The sequence below is a fragment of the Capricornis sumatraensis genome, chromosome 2, assembly GCF_032405125.1.
Source record: "Capricornis sumatraensis isolate serow.1 chromosome 2, serow.2, whole genome shotgun sequence".
Lineage (NCBI taxonomy): Eukaryota > Metazoa > Chordata > Mammalia > Artiodactyla > Bovidae > Capricornis > Capricornis sumatraensis.
Window position 1 is genome coordinate 18,320,487 of NC_091070.1, and position 20,069 is coordinate 18,340,555.

The 20,069-nt window shown below is 38.1% G+C and overlaps 1 protein-coding gene and 1 non-coding gene across 2 annotated transcripts in view; both read right to left on the reverse strand.

The window, feature by feature from the left end:
* The window catches only part of PSEN1 (presenilin 1), a 68,425-nt gene that overhangs the window by 30,351 nt on the left and 18,005 nt on the right, over positions 1 to 20,069 (reverse strand). Inside the window, exons 3-4 of the mRNA XM_068964287.1 lie at positions 9,768 to 10,021; positions 7,506 to 7,647 (exon numbers count right to left, since the gene is read on the reverse strand). Of these exons, the coding sequence (XP_068820388.1) occupies positions 7,506 to 7,647; positions 9,768 to 10,021 (396 nt within the window). The remainder of the gene's footprint in view (positions 1 to 7,505; positions 7,648 to 9,767; positions 10,022 to 20,069) is intronic.
* On the reverse strand, positions 8,544 to 8,615 carry TRNAG-UCC (transfer RNA glycine (anticodon UCC)). The gene has a single exon. It is a non-coding gene; the product is annotated as a tRNA-Gly (tRNA).

Genomic DNA, 20,069 nt, shown 5'->3' on the forward strand with positions numbered 1-20,069 from the left:
TAGAGAATATTAGGCTTAATGAAATAAGTCATAGAAAGACAAATATTCTATGATACCATTTATAAGTGGAATCTAAAAAATAATACAAATGAATGTACATGCAAAACAGAGACAGATACACAGATATAGGGGGAAAAAACAGTGATTTCCAAGGGTGAATGAGAAGTGGGGGGGCACAAATTAGGAACATGCCAATGTTCACTGAAGGACTGTCTACAATGGTAAGACACAGAAGCATCCTAAATGTCCATCAACAGAGGAATGGATAAAGAAGACATGGTACATATATACACTGCAATACTACTCAGCCATAAAAAGAACCAAATAATGTCATTGTAGCAACATGAATGGACCTAGAGACTGTTACACTGAGTGAAGTAAGTCAGACACAGAAAGACAAATATCATATGATATTGCTTAAATGTGGAATCTAAAACAAGGGGGGCTACAAATCAACTTATTTACAAAACAGTCACAGATGTAGAAAACAAACTTAGCATTACCAAAGGATAAGGGGAGGGTGGGATAAATTGTGAGATGGAATTGACATACACACACTACTATACATAGAATAGACAACTAATAAGAACCTGCTGTATAGCACAGGGAACTCTACTCAATACTCTGTAACAGCCTATATGGGAAAAGAATCCTAGAAAAAGCGAGTAGACATATACATACATGCATATACATATATACACACGTGATTCATCTTCCTGTACACCTGAAACTAACATTGTAAATCAACTATACTCTTAATAAAAATTAAAAAAAATAAGTTAGGGGTATGTGATTAAGAGATACAAACCACTATGTCTAAAATAGATAAGCAACAAAAATGTATTTTATAAATTAACTAGACTTCAATTAGAAAAGGTATCAATAGTCAACAGTAAACATTTATACTTTAAAGGAGCAATATTTTCAATAGAGGAATTCTGATGTATTCCTACAATAAAAAATTAATAAATAAAATAAAATAACTGATAATAAATTGATAAAATAACTGATAAATCAAAGTCACAAAACTGAAAATCAGAAATTCAGTTAAGTGACCAGTGTACACATACATTAACTGTACAGAGAAAATAGGCCTTCTAAATTATATAACCATTTGAAGAAAAAATATTCAGTATCTGAGATTTCAGTAAGTATTAGTATGCTATGTTTATTTTACTTGGTTCATTAATAATGCTTATATGTCAGTCCATCATTATAACACAGAATTCATACAGCACTATATAAATATTAGTCCCTATAACTCATGTGAAAAATGAGAGACAGAATCAGAACTTGATTTTTAATCGATTATTTTTTTGGGCCTAACCATATAGCATACTTTGGTCACATGATGTGAAGAACTAACTCATTTGAAAAGACCGTGATGCTGGGAAAGATTGAAGGCAGGAGGAGAAGGGGATGACAGAGGATGAGATGGTTGGATGGCATCACTGACTCAATGGACATGAGTCTGAGTAAACTCCAGGAGTTGGTGATGGACAGGGAGGCCTAGCGTGCTGCAGTCAGTGGGGTCGCGAAGAGTCGGACACAACTGAGCGACTGAACTGAACAGAACTGAACATACAGCATGCAGGATCTTAGCTCCCCAACCTGGGATAGAAACCATGCCCCCTGCAGTGGAAGCATGAAGCCTTAACCACTGGACCACCAGGAAAAGTCCCTAGAGCTTGATTAATCTATTATACAAGATAAAAAAAATTTATGGTAATTTTATGTGATGAGTATATTTGGGGAAATAGTATATAACCCAAGGAGTCTGCAGTTTTAAAAAACAGAATGGAGAAATATGATAAACTGTCAAGTAATTCTGAACCAAAAGTAAAATTATTTTAAGGTAGATACACCCATAATAAACTTTATTCTTTCAATGAATTTTACTGTTATGACAGAAGAAGCTACTTAACCACCAACTTTTCCAAACATATCTCTTAACCAGAAAGATCAAATTCAACCTTAAAGAAATAAAAAAGAAAGCTCCAGGGCTTCTCTGGCGGCTTGGTGGTAAAGAATCGGCCTGTCAATGCAGGAGACACAGGTTTGATCCCTGGTCCGGGAAGATCCTACGTGCCTTGGAACAACTAAGGTCCTGTGATACAACTAACTGAAACTGTGCTCTGGAGCCTGGGAGCCGCAACTACTGAGCCCATGTGCCAATTCCTGAAGCCTGGGCTTGTGCTTCAAGACAAGAGAAGCCACCACAAGGAGAAGCTTGAGCAATTAGGTGAGTAACCTGTGCACTGCAATTAAAGAATAGACTCTGCTCTCCATAACTAGAGAAAAGTTTACACAGCAGTGAAGACCCAGCATAGCCATAAATAAATAACATAAAATAAAATAATAAAAAGAAAAAGAAAAGCTTCAAATCAAGAATATTGTTTTGTCTCCATTTAAAAGAAAAAAAATCTTCCACCCCTACCTCCCAGATCCGGTTGTTCCAATTATACAGCTCTAAGTTATCAAAATCTAGTTGTTACTAAAATTAACATTAGAATCTACCTTCATTTTCTCTTTTGGCTCTGTTTGATCATTCAAGGTGACATGATTATTAAATCCTTTGAAAGAAAAGATTTCTTAAAAGGTCTCTCTGCCTTTCTTTAAAACAACTTTATAAAATGTTACAACTTGGGAAAAGGTCAAAAGAGTGGTTTTCCATCATGAAAGTTGGTATTCCTTCAACAGTTAAATATTCTAAATTTACTATCCAAATACAATAAATTTAATTTCTGGTGTTCTTCCACAAAAACTTCTCCTAACATTTTATTATAAAAATTTTCAAACACACAGTGAACCACTGCCCATATACCACCTAAATTCTACCATTCACATTTGCTGTACTTGCTTTGTAACATTGCTATCCATCTCTCCATCCAACGAGTCCATTTTAATATGTATCAAAGTAAACTGAAGACACCTGTACATTTCCCTCTAAGTACTTCAACTTTAGCAAAATATTCTGAAGGGAGTCCTTTATTTCATGTGCAAAGAAAACAATAAAGCTTAAGCAAAAAGGAATCTTTCCATATGCATCCTAGCCCACTGTACTCACAAGCCAGCTTTAGAAATAATCCAAGTTTCATGGACTGTAGGCCTGCCAGGCTCCTCTGCCCAGGGAATTACCCAGGCAAGAATACTGGAGTGGGTTGCCATTTCCTTCTCCAGGGGATCTTCCCGATCCAGGGATCGAACCCAGGTCTCCTACATTGCAGGCATATTCTTTACAGCTGAGCCACGAGGGAAGCCCCATATAAAATAACACAAAACAAAAAACTTTAAAGAGTGGGAGATGTACATGGATATTCCATATTAAACTTCAAATTAAGGGCGAGAGTAAATATTGCATACTAGGAATCCTCAACTTTCTTTTTTTATCTTGTTTTATGTGGGGAGGGGCAAGGGAACATGAAATGCTATTTTAAAAAAACAGTATTTTTCTGAATACAAAGTAATATATACTTATGACATATAGAAAATATAGGAACACTAAAAGAAAAAAACAATTTCCACTGACCGCTGAGAACCAAAGTTGATATTAACCTTTCCTTTTCAGACATGTTTGTCTGCATATGACCTTTAAAAAAAATTAGAATCATGTAATATAAGAGTTTACATTCTGTCTTTTAAAACTTTATTTTTGTTACAGACAGATTCTCATTCCACCAAATATTTTCTGAAAATACAGATTTTAAATGCCTCAATAATAGTTTACTTATATTCATGAGCTCACAATTTTTGCCTTATGCATGGTATCTGTGGGGTTTTCCTTCTTTTTCCAATTATATTTTATGCTAGGATTAATATCTAGTATGCAAACATTTTTCAGCATTTTTAATTCTCTAGGATAATTCATGAAAGCAAAATTACACAATTAAAGTGTATAGACATTTTCTAATTACTGACTACTGATATATACTGGCTTAGTGACTCCGCAAATTAAGTCCTGACTAATTTTTACCAAGTCAATAAGCTAAATGTTAATTTGCTATTTTAATATATATATTTTTGCTAGTGAGAAAATATATATATACCCCTCTCTCCTCTTTTCCTCTCCTGGCCATCTAGATTTCCTTCATAATTTCTCTTCTTGAGTTTTTAAAATATCTTATTAGGATATCCATAATTTTCTTAATTATTTGTAAGTGCTCTTCATACTGCAAAAATATTAGCCCTCTGCCTGCAATAATGACTTTACTGGTTTTCTTACTAGGTTAATCATGGATGTTATGATTTTCTGAACTATTACCTGAATTCAAAGCCTCTTCTGATGACTAAGTAACACCTCCCCTTTTCCTAGAATATCAGGTGGTAAAACAGGCCTTTCTCATCTTGCAAAAATCCCTAGTTCAGCTTTCCTGTTTCAGAGCTACAGGTTCTGAAACAAATGAGCCCTGATTCAGTACAGCATGGCAAAGATCTCCTCTAAACACTGAACTATCTAGGCCAGAAATCATGTGACTTCAGTAAGCTGTATGGTTTCATCTATATCAAACAATAAATAATTAAAGTGCCTTTTCCAGTTCTTCCTTTTTAAGGTTTGTTTGAGACCAAAGACATTGCACAACCAACTCATGATACAACAAATCCTCAGGGCTTATTTCCAAACAGGTCCTGGCAAGTTTCTGAATTTCTGACTCAAAAGCTCCTTTTATTTTTATACTAAGAGTCAAAGTAAACAACTTGTTGCTATAGAATTGGTTGGGGTGGCCAAGACATAAGCATTTTAAAAAGCAAAGCAAAACACCACCAGTGAATGGGTGAACGTGGAAATCCAGCTAAGTATAAACCTTTAGACTGTCTAACACGAAGCACTAACTAAAAGATGCACAAAACCACCAAAAATAACTTGAGACAGGTTCTATGGAAGGGTAAAAAAGACCATTCCATCCTGTCTCTCCTACCAAATATACCTATAAAATCTGGACCGAATGCATGTAGCTGCCAGTACATAGGCTGGGAATCAGAAGCACCAGGAAGCCACCTTTTCCCTCCAGTACTGCCCTCCTCCACCTGCACTCAACACAACCTAAGTGGGCTTTAGCAAGGTGAGTTCCTGCTAAGTTCCTGCTGGAGAAGCAGAAAGAGGTTTCCAAACACCAAAGAAGAACGTAAATCCCTAGGGGACTCCCACTGACATGTGAAGAACAAAAGTAGCACACAGTCCAGATACAAGTCACAAAGAGAGTCCAATAAAGCAGAGAAATGGAACTGGCAGGTAGACACTTTTATGTACACAAAATTGTATATAGTGAAAAAAACAGATTAAAAGTAACCGATACATGAGCACGTTTAAGCAGTGGGAGGGGATGGCTTTACATCATTTGCTCTCTGGGTGCCTGACTGTAGATGACTGCCTGTCACATCACATCTTTTGTCTTCAATCTCCACATTCTGACGTCAGACTGTAAATGGTCATCACTTAGGTTAATACTTTCACCCACTCAACAAACAAGGTTAAAATCTGTATAATTTTAGAAGTCTGTGAACAGTGAAAAGGTGAATAGTGAAAGGATATTCAATCTCACTAATAATCAATCAACTAAAAGCAATTTAAGACATTTTTGCTTTGCCTTTTCGGGTTAGAATAGATTTTATATATATATGTGTATGTATTTTTAACCACACTGTACAACATGTGAGATCCTAGTTCCCTGACCAGGGATTGAACCCATGCCCCCTGCAGTGCAAGTGTAGAGTCCTAACCATTGGACTGCCAGGGAATTCCCTGCACACATTATTTTTAAAAATTAAATGCTGGTGAAAGTAGAGTAAGACAGCCTCATTCACCACTAGTGTTAAGTACAAATTGATACTATCAATTTGAAAACAAAATTCTGCATACCAAGACAGCCACAAATACGTAGACAATTTGCTCCAGAAATTCTGTGCCTGGGCTTATACCCTAAGGAAATAATTTAAAAAATTGAAAAGCTCTATGCATAAAGACATTCACTGTTTTTTAGGATAGTGAACATCTGGAAAGAACTCAAATGTCCAAATCAGGGGAAATAAATGACAAAACACTCATTGAGTCAAATATTATGTAGTCATTACACATATTTTCAAAGAATTTATAATATGGGAAAATGCTTATGCCAAAGTAATAGTTTTAAAAAAGGACACATACTGATTATATACATTTTAATCATGTTAAAGAATATACTGAGGCATAGTAAATACAGAAGTAAAAAGCGTGTAGAATTCAATATTTGAAAAGTTAATATTTATTTTATTTCAGAATGAGCCTAAAGGTTCATGATCTGTAATAATTTGTCATTTTTTCTGAGGCATGAATCTGAAACATGTGCCAGACAGCTGAAATTCACCCTCAAGTTACTTAGGTAGCGTGAGGTAGGGAGCAGAAGCTGGGAGGTCTGGGCTTGTCTCTTCCCTGCATAACCACCCCTGCCTTTATTTCCCAAGCAAAAAATTCCTGTTCCTGCAGGAGAGAAGGTGAGGGAATGGACAGGAATTCAGCCAGTCACCAATGAGTTCAACATCAGCATCTGAAGGTGGTTTCACTGCTTTGTTCTCAAGTTGAAGGGGCTTCCTCGATGGCTCAGTGGTAAATAACCCGCCTGCCAATGCAGGAGCCTCAGCAGGCTCAGATTCGACCCCTGAGTGGGGGAAGATCCCCTGGAGAAGGAAATGGCAATGCACTCCAGTATTCTTATTGGGATAATCTCATGGACAGAGAAGCCTGGTGGGCTACATTCCATGGGTCACACAAAGAGTCGGACATGACTGAGCAACGCAGCATGCATGCATTCAAGCTGAACATCTGATTTTCTGTGGTTATACATTATTTTACGGGGACAATTATATCATATAGTGCTATTTGTCAATGAGGGAATTCCCAAAGGTCTTAGGATATATTCTTCTGGAAGGTCCTAAGTATATTGCAACTCAAAATGTTAAAACCATTTAGACTGTGATATTTTAAGAAAACATTTGTTTTTCATTTATGCCTTTTTGTTCCACAAATGAGGGTGGGGGGAGACTCAAAATTAACTTAGTTTTACAATATAAGACCTTTTTCTTTATTAGACCGAGTCAGGTGACAGGACAATCCAACCATAAAATAAAGAAGATAGTGGAGGGCTTCCCTGGTGATGCAGTGGTAGAATTCACCTACCAATGCAGGAGACATGGGTTTGATCCCTGATCTGGGAAGAGCCTACAGGTTGTGAAGCAACCAAGCCCGTGTGCCACAACTGTTGGAGTCTGTGCTCTAGAGCCCGGGAGCCGCAACTTCTGAGCCCCTGCAGCACAGCTACTGAAGCCTATAGGCCCTTGAGCCCACGTTCCCCAACCAGAGAAGCCGCCGTGATGAGAAGCCCAAGCACTTCAACTAGAGTAGCTCCCACTCGCCCAACTTGAGAAAAGCCCCACGCAACAACAAAGGCCCAGCACAGGCAAAAATAAATAAAATTATTAGGAAAAAAGAAAAAAAAGATGATGGAAAGCAAAGCTCTGTATCTCATGCTCACCTTGTAGCACCTGTATTTATATAGAACCACCAGGAAAATCGTCATGATGACAATGACGCTGATCATGATCACCGCATTCAGAATTGAGTGCAGGGCTCTCTGCCCCAGAGTCTCCGTGTCTTCTGTAAATGGAGTATAGATTCTGTAATAAAACAAAAGCCCCAGGGGTTAATGGAGATTCTAAACTACATGCTCTCCAAAACCAGTTTTGTTTCCCAGATTTAACTGATACCTTATGAATCACTTTTTTTTTCAGCTCATCAATCTAACCAAGAATTTTTAACCTAAGAAAAGCAGCTTTATGCTAAAATAAGCTCTTCAAAATAAAAGGAGATGGTTAAAATAGAGGTGGACCCACGTGCGCCAGACACTGGCTCCATCTAGTGGACGCTTTATACGGAAGTAATTACCTCATCAAATGTTTTCCCCACAGCTTATCAGTGATTGAATTAAAAGTACTACCAGATTCTGCCATAAACTACCTAGACTACGAGTGGTTCTAAGAGGAAGGTAAAATGGTGGGTAATTATCTTCTATCTGTAGGGTGATACAACTAAAGTTGTCTTCAGATAATGTCACATATCCAGCTACCCGTTTCATATGAAAACACACTTATTCCAGGTACGAATATTTTCAACAGAAGACTTTATTTCTGCCTCCCCTGGAGTTACGTACAGCCACGAGAATAAGTAATGACCACTGAGTTATCAGCAGATGTGGTCTGTGGAACTTTTAAGGGAGGAGTGAGTTCTGCTGAGAGGTATGTCTTATGTCGTTTTCTCCTCCGTTCCTTCCTGCTGTCTGAATGAAGGCTGGGGCTCCAGCACCAATACTGGACCCCGAAATAACCTAGACAACAGAAGCCAAAAAAGAAGGAATGAAGAAGCCTGAGTCCTTGGTGAAAAGAAAGCACTGTACAATCTGAACTACTACCTCTTCACTATTCTGTGGGAGACAAGAAAATATGTATATCACTCAAACCAGTTTTCAAAATTTTTTCTTTTTTTTGGCTGTGCCATTTGGCTTGCAGGATCTTAGTTCCCTGACCAGGGATTGAACCTGGGCCTCAGCAGTGGAAGTGTTGAGTCTTAACCACTGGACCACCAGGGAATTCCCTGTTTTGATTTTCTATAATGGGCTCGGCAAACTTTCTGTAAAGGACTACAGAATAAATATTTTAAGCTTTGTGAGTCATATGGTCTCTGCTGCAACCATTCAAGTCTGCCCTTGTAGTATGAAAGCAGTACATAAATGAATGGACACGGCCATGTTCCAATAAAACTTCATTTACCAAGGGAGGTGGCAGGCAGATCTAGCCTGTGGGGCATAGCTTGCTAACCTGGTTCTATAAGATGCAGCCAAACCTAACTTTAACTTACAGAGACAATATTCCCCAACTTCTGGTAACTGTCTCCAAGCCCTGCTCTTCACTCATTGTCTTAGCCTTTCTCTCAAAAGGTTAAAAGCCTGGCTTTCAGAACCCCACAGAGTTTTCCAGACACTTGCCAATTTCAGAACTCACTTAAAACATCTTGAGCCCAACAGGGTCCCAGAGACAGAACTAGGTGGCATCTGAATCAAAGCATTTTCCTTGGAGACAAAGGGCAGACACCAACAGCACCAGAGAATCTGCGTGGCATTCGGCAAACACTTCAGGGCCAGTCTGCATTCCTTCTTCACCCTTTCACTGAACTTTTGTTTTTTTTTTTTTTGGCCTAACATTTATTACACTCCTCACCCTGGAAACAAAAGTGCTCTCATAGTCCTCGTGGTATAGAAGGAAAACAGGCATTAAATAAGGAAAGTAAATATACGCTTGCATATTGTGACAAGTGAAAAAAGAACAGGTTGCGACAGAATACCGCGAAGGGCCTAATTCTTTTAGGAGGATCATGGAAGTTATTTTTCAGCCAAGATGAGAAGGATAATAGGAATTAATCTACCAAAGTTAGAAAAGGAAAAAAACATTCCAGGGAGAAGAACAATGGGCACAATGGCCCTGAGGTGCTAAAATCACTACTCAATTCTTTACTTGCTCAATTCCAAATAAATTGAGCCCAATCTAGGGATACTACATAAAAAATATAACTCTGAAGCTTTATTTTCTCTACGTAAAGCATCATCTTTTATCAGAGAGGATGGACTCTCTAGCCTTCACGGCCCTTCAGTGCAGAGGTCAGAGGTCTTCAAGGTGATGATGACACGCTACGCAGGACAGCTAGATTGGCCTTGAGGATAACAACCCACAATACTCATACGTACAGCTGCCCATCCTTCCGGGTATAAAAGCTGACTGATTTGATGGTGGCCACAACCACCACCATACAGAGAGTCACGGGGACAAACAGCATGATCACATGTTTGGCGCCGTATTTCAGTGTCAGCTCCTCATCTTCCTCTTCCTCTTGCTCCACCACCTGCTGTGAGCTGCTGGGGGCTCGGCCATTGGATACCGACTCAGTGTTGCCATGCCTCCGCCTCTCGTTGCTGTGATCATGCCGCTCTCTACTATCATTCTAAAAGCACAGGAAGACATTTTTCAGTAAGTCAGACTCCCAAGAAAATCAAAGTGTTCTATATCAAAAACAGAAAATGTAATGATTAGATTCCAGGGTAACAATAGGCCCATTATTACGCGAGTTTCCAAAAACTTAAAGCAAGAGAGAATCAATTTACAAGAAGCACGCAGCCTAAAAGTCGAGATTATTTACCACTGTCCACTGGAGGAACTCAGGTACCCCGTCTCACCTGGCTCTTTCTAACTCTAATAGAACTGTACTCATTCTTTGGAATTTTTGACTTAAAAAGTGGCATTTGCATGAAGCCTTCCTTATTTACTGCAGCTCCAAGCAGAGTACTCTCAGCTTTTTTAAAATCATGAAATGCTTTTTTACCTGTAGTTTCCTATCATTTATACAAGGAACTATCTCACCTTCATTATTAATAAGACTTAGAAATCTTTGTAGTGACATACAGGGGATCTGTCAGTATTATTTCTTACCATCTATAGTTATCTCAAAACAGTATTCAATTTAAAAAAAAAACAAAAACCTTTACAGAAAGAAACTAGGCCTTAATTCTGATGCTCTCCAAACCATTCCCACCTACATAGAGGAAGGGAACAATAAATGCAAGAATGAAGGAATGAAAGTAGATTCCATTTTTCTCTAGTTCTAAACATCACTTTTTTACCATTATCCTTATCCTGGATCTATCCTTGCTTAATCAAGTTCAATATCCTTTTTGATATTATTAGATCTAAAATTCAGTTTTTGTAAAGGGTAGAATGAATCTCAAGAGCATTAACAACAACAAAATAAAAATAATAGAAAACAGGAGAAATATAACAGAGAAGTAAATGAAACAGGATATGCAAGTAGACTGATAGTCACTGTTGCTGACAAGAGGCAATCAGCTGGTTAAGACAGGAAGCTCCTAGGAAGACACGCCTTGTATCTTGTATCTCATTTTTGACTATAGAGTTTAACCAAGTATATTACATGCTTGATAACAGCAGTACTAGGGATTGAAATATGTGCCCCTTTTTTGGCTCCACGTCAAGGCTTGTGTGATCTTAGTTCCCCAACCAGGGATTGAACCTGTGCCCTAAACAGTGAAAGCCCTGCATCCTAACCACTAGACCACCAGGGAATTCCTGATATGTACTTTGACATTTAACTCTCACAACCACCTTACCATCACCACTTTCCAGGCAAGGAAACAGCCACAGCTTGTGTTATAAAGAGGGTATGAACCCAGGTGTGCCCGACTGCAGAAATCAAGCTAACCTCCTCTCAATCTGTCATTCACAAGACAACATGACTGCTCTGCAGACTTACTGTAGGCTTTCTCTGTCACTTGACTTCCAATTTACTCATTCCATAAGTAATTATAAGAATTCTATATTTCAGTTACTCTGCTGTAACACTACAGCAGAAATTAAAAAGATCTAGATGCTATCCTTAGAAGCTCATAAGATAGTTTTAATATTAGGGAAACACTAGAGATGTGAACAAAGTGCTACAGAACTAATTTTTTATGATCAAGAAAGGCAACATATGGTGAGAATGTAAACTGATGTAGCCACTATGAAAAACTATATGGAGGTTCCTTGAAAAACTAAAATTAGAGTTGCCAAATGATCCAGCAATTGCACTCATGGGCATAAAACTCTAATTCAAAAAGATACATGCACCCTAATGTTCATAGCAGCACTACTTACAATAACGAAGACAGGGATGCAACCTAAATGTCTATCAACAAATGAATGGATGAAGATGTAGCATACACACAGACACACTGAAATATTACTCAGGCATTAAAAAAAGAATGAAATAACGTCACCTGCAGCTACACGGACCTAGAGATGATCACACTAAGTGAAGTAAATCAGAGAAAGACAAATATACGACATCACTAATATTTGGAATCTAAAATGATAACAAATGAACTTATTTATAAAATGGAAACAGACTCACAGACATAGAAAACAAGATTATGGTTGCCAAAGGGGAAAGAGGGTAGAGAAGGGATAAATTAGGAGTCTGAGATTAGCAAATAACAGACTACTACATGTAAGGTAGAATAAAATAAAAGGGCCTACTGTATAGGACAGGGAACCATATTCAATATCCTGTTATTAACCACAAGGGAAATAATATGAAAAATAAAAAATACACACACGTATATATGTGTAACTGAATCACTATGTATATATGAATAACTGAATCACTTTGCTATACACTTGAAACTAACACAACATTGTCAATCAACTATATGTCAATAAAAATTTAAAGCAAAAAAGAAAGACAATATGAAAGATACAATTCTTGAATAGAACCTTCAAGAATGGAAGGTGAATGGGCTCCAGGCAGAGACAACGTCAACTGCGCCACAGGCCTATGCAGAAAACCTATGAGTACTCCTGAGGTGGCTGAGAACAGGGTGGTCAGAGCTGGTGGCAGGAAAAGGAAGGTTAGGAACAGGTTGTAAAGAACCTTGTTTGCCATGCCAGGGACTTCAGACTTTGTCCTGTAGGCAACAAAAAAGTCATAAAAATTGCTAAGGTTGAGGAAGTGACACATCAGATTATGTTTCGTTTTTAACAAACTTGCTGAAGTGGTGATGGAAAATAGGAGAGGTGTGAAGAAAAATACTTCAGAAGCGAATGACAGAGCTTTGTGGCAAATTACACACGAATGGTCAGGAAGGAGTCAACGAGGACTCTGGAGGTTTTGGCTTAAGGGACTAGGAAGGTGGTGATAGCACTGATGGCCACAGGGAGCACAGGAAGATAAGCAAGCTAGAGGAGCGGAGAGAGATTTTAGTTAGGTGAAGAGAGAGGAGCATTTGAAGCTCAGAAGAGAGTTGAAGGAAGCCATTAGTTTCTGTACCTATGAAAGTGGATGAAACCTCAGGGAGAAAGTATAGATGGATGTGTTGGTCATTAATGTAACACAACAGCTGTGGAAGGAAAAATACAAAGTGAGAGGACCACCAAGGAGAGAAGTGTGAATAACTCCTAAGCTTAAGCAGCAGGTTATCCATAAATCGTAATGGACTGGGGAATGAATGGAAACTGAGAAATTAAAGGCAATTATTCCTTGAAGCCAAAAAAGAACAAAAATGGACAAAAGAGGAGATTCAAATTTTAAAAAGTTATTTTAGGGATGTCAGAGACTTGAGCTTACTTGTCAGGTCAAAGTATAAGTTAGGATTAGAGGAAAATGTTGATACAAAACACAGAGATGATAACTAACGAAGCAGGGTAGGGGATAAATGATGGGGAATGGAAGAAGAGAGAAAAGCTGGCTTTACAAAGGCCCTGGTGCTCTCTGCCTCAGTTTGACCTCATGGAGGAAACATTTATGAAGACTCCAGGCCTACGAGAGTGGAAAGGAAACAATTGCAAAGCACAAAAGACAGAAAAATACATACCACCTACCAAGAAAGATAGTTTTTGCTGAACACAAGTCACTGAAGTTCATTAGGAAGGAAAGGGTTATGAGGAAGGTGGGCTCTAGACAACAGGGGCATAGTGGGGTAGATAGCTGAGAAGCAGGAGAGCTGAGGGAATTCACACTTCAACTCTCTCAAAAGGAGGGGACTGTGCCATATGCTAAGAACACTGCAGCTGTGGCTAATATTCAGCAATACAATTATGGCCAACTTGGGCTGATTAATGTTTAGTATAAACTAAATACAAGTAATAACAGCTCTCTTAATACAGTATTTGCAAAGCATTTATGTAATTTAGTATTATATGATTTATATAAAGTACTTATATAATTTAAAAGCACTCTCACTTCATCTTGTTTATCTTTATATGTTAGGAGGTTTTGGTAGATGAACAGTAAACCAACTGATAAAAAATTTCATAGTCAGAAAACAGCAGAGGTAGGAAAATCAAATTCATATCTCTCACTTCAAAACCGTTCTTTCTATGGCACCACAGCTCTCCTATAAGGCTATGCGAGCTGTTTAACTGGGTGAACCTAGCATGAAAGAGGCAATCATAACATGCTTGTTAAGGGTACTCGACTGGATATTCTGGTTTATAGTGAACATTGGTGACCCCACCCTGTCCCGCCCTCAGAGCTGATACAGGATACTAGAGCACTGTTTCACATAATACTTTGGATACTACTTTAAAATTAACTATATAATTTATGTCTTTTAAAAAAATACAATTTGTTTACTTAAAGAGGCAAAATACACATTTGATTCTAAACTCAAGAAGTATAAAAAAGCATACAGTGAAAAACCTCCTACTTAACTCTCAGTTTCCTAACCCCCCAGGTAACCACTGGTCACTGTTCTCAGCAAATCCTTTCAAAGTTTCCTTATTCATACACAAGCAAATACAAATACATATTCTCATTCCCCTTGTCCACAGAAATGGTAGCACAAGAAATGCACTGTCCTATACCATCCTTTCTTTTTTAAACTGTATCTTAGAAAATTTTCTACATGTCAGTAAAGAATATCCTTATTCTGTTAAAAAACCAGCTGCACAGCCAGTGTATGAAGATATCGTAATTTATTAGACCAATCCCCTAGTGATGGACACCGAACTTGCTTCCAACTTTTGCCATTTCAAACATCACTTCAGTGAAGTTATTTCACACATGAAGGGGCATATTTATAGGATAGCTTCACTGAAGTACAAGGTTAAAGTATATATTCACTTCAAATCCTGATTTATACAGCCAAATAGCACACTCAGCAATGCAGGAGAGTGCCTATTTCAACAAGCCCTTGTCTACATAGTAAGCTTGTGATGCCTGGATTTTCACCAAACTGATAGGGTATTAAAATACAGGATCTCAGTTTAATTTTAACTTCTATGTCTCTTATCATTAGGAAAAAATGATCATTTTTTAAAATGAACTAAGTATTCATATCCTTTGTCATTTTTTCTATTTGGCTTATGGTACTTTTAGTTAAAACTTTTAAATTTAAAAAACAGTGAATGCCAGTTATGTACAAGGATGTACCAGTAAACAAGACTGCCCTCATGAACTGATTTCAAGCAGGGGATGACAGCTAATAAACAAGATAATTACAGATTAGGATAGTACTATAACAGGGTGATGTGATAAATACATAGAATGGGACTTTCAAGTAATGTGACCAGAGAATATCTTTCTGAGGACATGACATTCGAGCTGAGACCCAAAGGATGAAAAGATGTGAAAGAGCTTTTGTACTGTAAAGGATTAACTCAGCAGGTCAGGGGTGTCCAAAACCTGCATACACCATAGAAAGATTTGGCCTGGCTCCTAGGAGATAACCTTTAAGTCCTTGAACAGCCTGCCTATTAAGACTGTTTCTGTTTACATGAGGCCTTGAGTCACACTAACAATCTGATCCACAGTGGGAGTCTTGAGCCACATGGTATCTGCTTGCCCTTAGGAGGGGTTAGAGAACTATGTCCAGCCATGTTTACATGACCAACGCTGAATAAAACTCTGGGACACCCAGGCTCAAGTATGTTTTCCTGGTGAGCAGTACTCTCTGCATGTTGTCTCACACTGCTCCTGGGAGAATTAAGCATTTGTTTGCGTGACTCCACTGGGACAAGACAATCGGAAGCTTGGGCCTGGTGTCTCCTAGATCCTTGCCCTTGTGCCTTTTTCTGTTGCTAACTTTAATCTGTGTCTTTTCACTGCAGTAAACTGTAACAGTGAGTATAACAGCTTTTCTGAGATCTGTGGGTCGTTCTACTAGCTTATCACTGAACCTAAGCATGGTCTTGGGGAACCCTGATTATATGTGTACACTGAAAAATCATAAAATATTGCTAAAAGAAATTAAAGATCAAAAGCAAAAATAGACAAATGGAACTACATCAAACTTTAAAACTTCTGTGCATCAAAAAAACAGAGTAAAAAGGCAACCAGAGAATGGAAGAAAATATGTGCAAATTATATATTTGATAATGGGTTAATATCCAGAATATATAAAAGACTCCTATAACTTAACAACAAAGAAACAAATAATTTGATTTTAAAATGGTAAAAGACTTGAACAGACATTTCGATAGACATTTCTAAGAAGAATATATACAAATGGCCAATAAGCACAAAAAAGATGCTCAATGTTACTAATCAGAGAAATTCAAATCAAAACTAAAATAAGATCTCTTACACCCATAAGAATGGCTACTATCAAAAAACTCCCCAGATAACAAGTATTAGCAAGGGTGCAGAGATGTTGAATCCCTTGTGCCCTGTGGATGGGCACGTAAAAAGGTACAGCTGCGATAAGAAACGACGCAGGTTCCTCAAAAAATTAAAAACAGAACTGTCATATGGTCCAGCAACTCTACTTCCAGGTACAGATCCAAAAGAATTGACAGCAGTATCTCAAAGAGATATTGTATTTCACACCGATGATCACTGCAGCACTATTTTTAAGAGCCAGGAGACAGAAGAAACTCAAATGTCCAACAATAGATGGATAAAGGAAGTGTGACACATATGTACAACGGAGTACTATTCATCCTTAAAAGAGAAGGAAATCTTGTCACTTGCTAAAACATGAATGAACCCTGAGGACTTTATACTGTGAAATGCATAAGCAAGTTACAAAAAGACAAATACTGCATGATTCCACTTATATAAAGTATCTAAATTAGTCTAACTTGAAAAAAAAAGTATAACTGTGTTTGCTAGGGGCTCTGGGGACAGGGAAATGGGGCTATCCTGTTCCACAGGTGCAGAGTATTAGTTTTGCAAGTTGAAAATGTTTTAGAAATCTATTGCACCATAATGTGAATATAGTTAACACTACTGAGCTGCACATTTAAAAATGGTTAAGATGGGAGCTTCCCTGGTGGTCCAGTGGTTAGGAATCTACCTGCCAATGCAGGGAACACAGGTTCAATCCTTGATCCAGGAAGATCCCATGAGCTGCAAAGCAACTAAGCCCATGCGCCACAACTATTGAGTCAGCGCCCTAGGACTTGCCCTCTTGTAACAAGAGAAGACACTGCAAGGAGAAAACCACACACTGCAAATACAGAGTAGCACCCACTGCTCACCACAACTAGAAAAAGCCCCCACACAGCAACAAAGACCCAGCACAGCCAAAAATTTTAAAAATACATAAAATTTTAAAAATGGAATCTCATGTCCTTAATCACAATTAAAAATAATTTTTTTTAAGACTTAAATAACTGTAGAGCTATACTGTGTGTTCATGGATTAAAAGGCTCAAAACTGCTAAGTGTCAATTCTACCAACATTCTCCCTCCTCCCCCCGCCCCCGCCCGCCAACTGATCTGTAAATTCAATGCAATCTCCATCAGCTTTTCTATAGTAATGTTTATGAAGTTAATATAGGAAATAGGGGCTTCCCTGGTGGGTGTGGCTCAGATGGTAAAGCATCTGCCTACAATGCGGGAGACCCAGGTTCAATCCCTGGGTTGGGAAGATTCCCTGGAGAAGGAAAGGGCACCCCACTCCAGTACTCTTGCCTGGAAAATCTCATGGACGGAGGAGCGTTGTAGGCTACAGTCCATGGGGTCGCAAAGAGTCAGACACGACTGAGCGACTTCACTTTCTGGTGGGTCAGTGGTAAAGAATCCACCTGCCGATGCAGGAGACATGAGTTCCATCCATGCCTCAGGAAGATTCCACAGGCTGCAGAGCAACTAAGCCTCTGAGCCACAACTATTGAGCCTAGCCGAAACTACTGAACCCACCCACGTCACACAGCTACTGAAACCTGTGCGCCACACAGCCCGTGCGCCACAACAAGAGAAGCCACTGCAGTGAAAGCCTGTGCACAGCTGGAGAGTAGCTCCCTCTGGCCACAACTGGAAAGGAGCCTGTGCAGCAACGAAGACCCAGCACAGCCAAAATTAGATAGATAAAATTTATTTTTTTAAAAGGGAAATACAGGAGGATGTCCAAAACAACTCTGAAAGCTGGAGAACTAATGCCACATCTTATACAGTTATAGTTCTCAAAAAAATGTTATACTGGCACAAATAGACTAAGCAGAGTCCAGAAACAGCCTGACACATATGCACAACTGATTTTTGCCAAAGGACAGGCTTTTTCAACAAACGATGCTGAAACAACTGGATATCCAACTGGAAAAAAATGAACTTTTGATCCATACCTCATGCCATATACAAAAAATTATACTCACAATACAGACCTAAATGCAAAACCTAAAACTATAGTTCCCAGAAGAAGGTAATATAAGAAAAAACTTTTGAGAACTTGAGTGAAACAAAGATTTCAAAAAAAAAAGAGACCCACAAAAGGAAAAAATAGATAAAAGAGATTTCATCTATATTTATACTGATTTATTTCTGCCCTTTTAAAATACACTGCTAAGAAAATAAAAAGACAAGCCACAGACCGGAAGAAAATGTTTGCAAATCACATATATCACAGAGGGCCTGTATATATAAAACTGGAGTATATAAAACTCAGTAAGAAAACAAACAACCCTAAACCTCCTAGAAAAAGAAAGAAAAAGAAACAACCCAATTTAAAAACCGAGTAAGGCATCTGAACAGATACTTCACCAAAGATATGAGGAAGACAAGCAGATGAAGAGACACTTCACATCATTATTCAGAGAAATGTAAATTAAAATCACAATGATATTAGTACCCTTTACTAGATGGCTAAAAAACTGACAAGACTGTATCGAGCGTTGGCAAGAATGTGGAGGAACTGGAACCCTTGTACTGGTGCAAAGTTACTGCACCAGTGCAGTGCAAAGTTACACAATCAATTTGGAAAACTGTTTGACAGCATCTTAAGTTAAATATACACTTTCTACACTGGATCACATTCTACTCTTGGGCATTTACTCAAAATAAATGAAAGCAATATGTCCAATCAAAGATTTGTACATAAATGTCCACAACAGCTTTATTTGTAATAACCCAAAACCAGAAACAATGCCAACATCCATAAACAAGTGAATGGATTAAAAAAAATACCTGTGGTAAATCCATATAATGGGATGCAACATGGCAATAAAAAGGAACTACTGATACATGCTATACCACTGATGAATCTTGAAATAATTATGTTGAATGAAAGAAGCCTTACAAAAGTTATGTACAGTGTGATTTCATTTATATAAAATTCTAGGAAATGAAAACTAGAATACAGTGACAAACATTAGTAAGTGGTTGCCTGATAGAGAGCAGTTAGGGAGGGATAGGAGGGAGAGATTACAATGAAGAGGAAACTTACAGGTGATGGCTATATTCATTATCTTGACTGCAGTGGTGGTTTCCATGGTATACATGTATGTCAGAACTGGTCAAATTGTATACTTACTTTAAATATGTGCAATTAACTGTGTGATAATTATTCTTCAATAAAGCTGTTTTTCTTAAGTGTTTTTCACAAAGAGGTGAAGAGGTGTGTAGGTCCTTTGAAAACTGTCATATTAGAAAGTGACAGAAGTACTAAGAGATTTCCAAAATGCAAAATCTTGGCTAAATACTAGAATGACAACTTAGCGTTATTTTTAAGGCTGATTAAAACCAATCTTTTTAATTACAGAAAAAGTTAAAGTAAATATGTCAAAAGTGTGTACTAAAGACCCATGTGGAAAAAGTTAAGTAAATATGTCAAAAGTGTGTAATAAAGCCCCATGTGCACTCTGCATGCATGCTCAGTCCCTCAGTTGTGTCCAACTCTCTGCGACCTCCTGGACTGAAGCCCACCAGGCTCCTTTGTCCATGGGACCTTCCAAGCAAGAATACTGGAGTGAGTTGCCACTTCCTCCTCCAGGGGATCTTCCCGATTCATCTTCCCGATGTGTCTCCTTCATCTCCTGCATTGACAGGCAGATTCTTTACCACTGAGTCACCTGGGAAGCACATGTGCACCTGACCTTCAATTATGTCATCTCAAGGTTAAATCTTATTCCATTTGTACTCCCACCCACTTTGCCTCCAGTTTCATTTTGAGGCAAACTCAGACCTATCATTTACTTTATAAATATTTTAGTGTTAATATATATTTCTTAAAGATAAGAACATAAAGGCCTCTTTGTATATGTGGCTTGGTAACTCATTTCTTA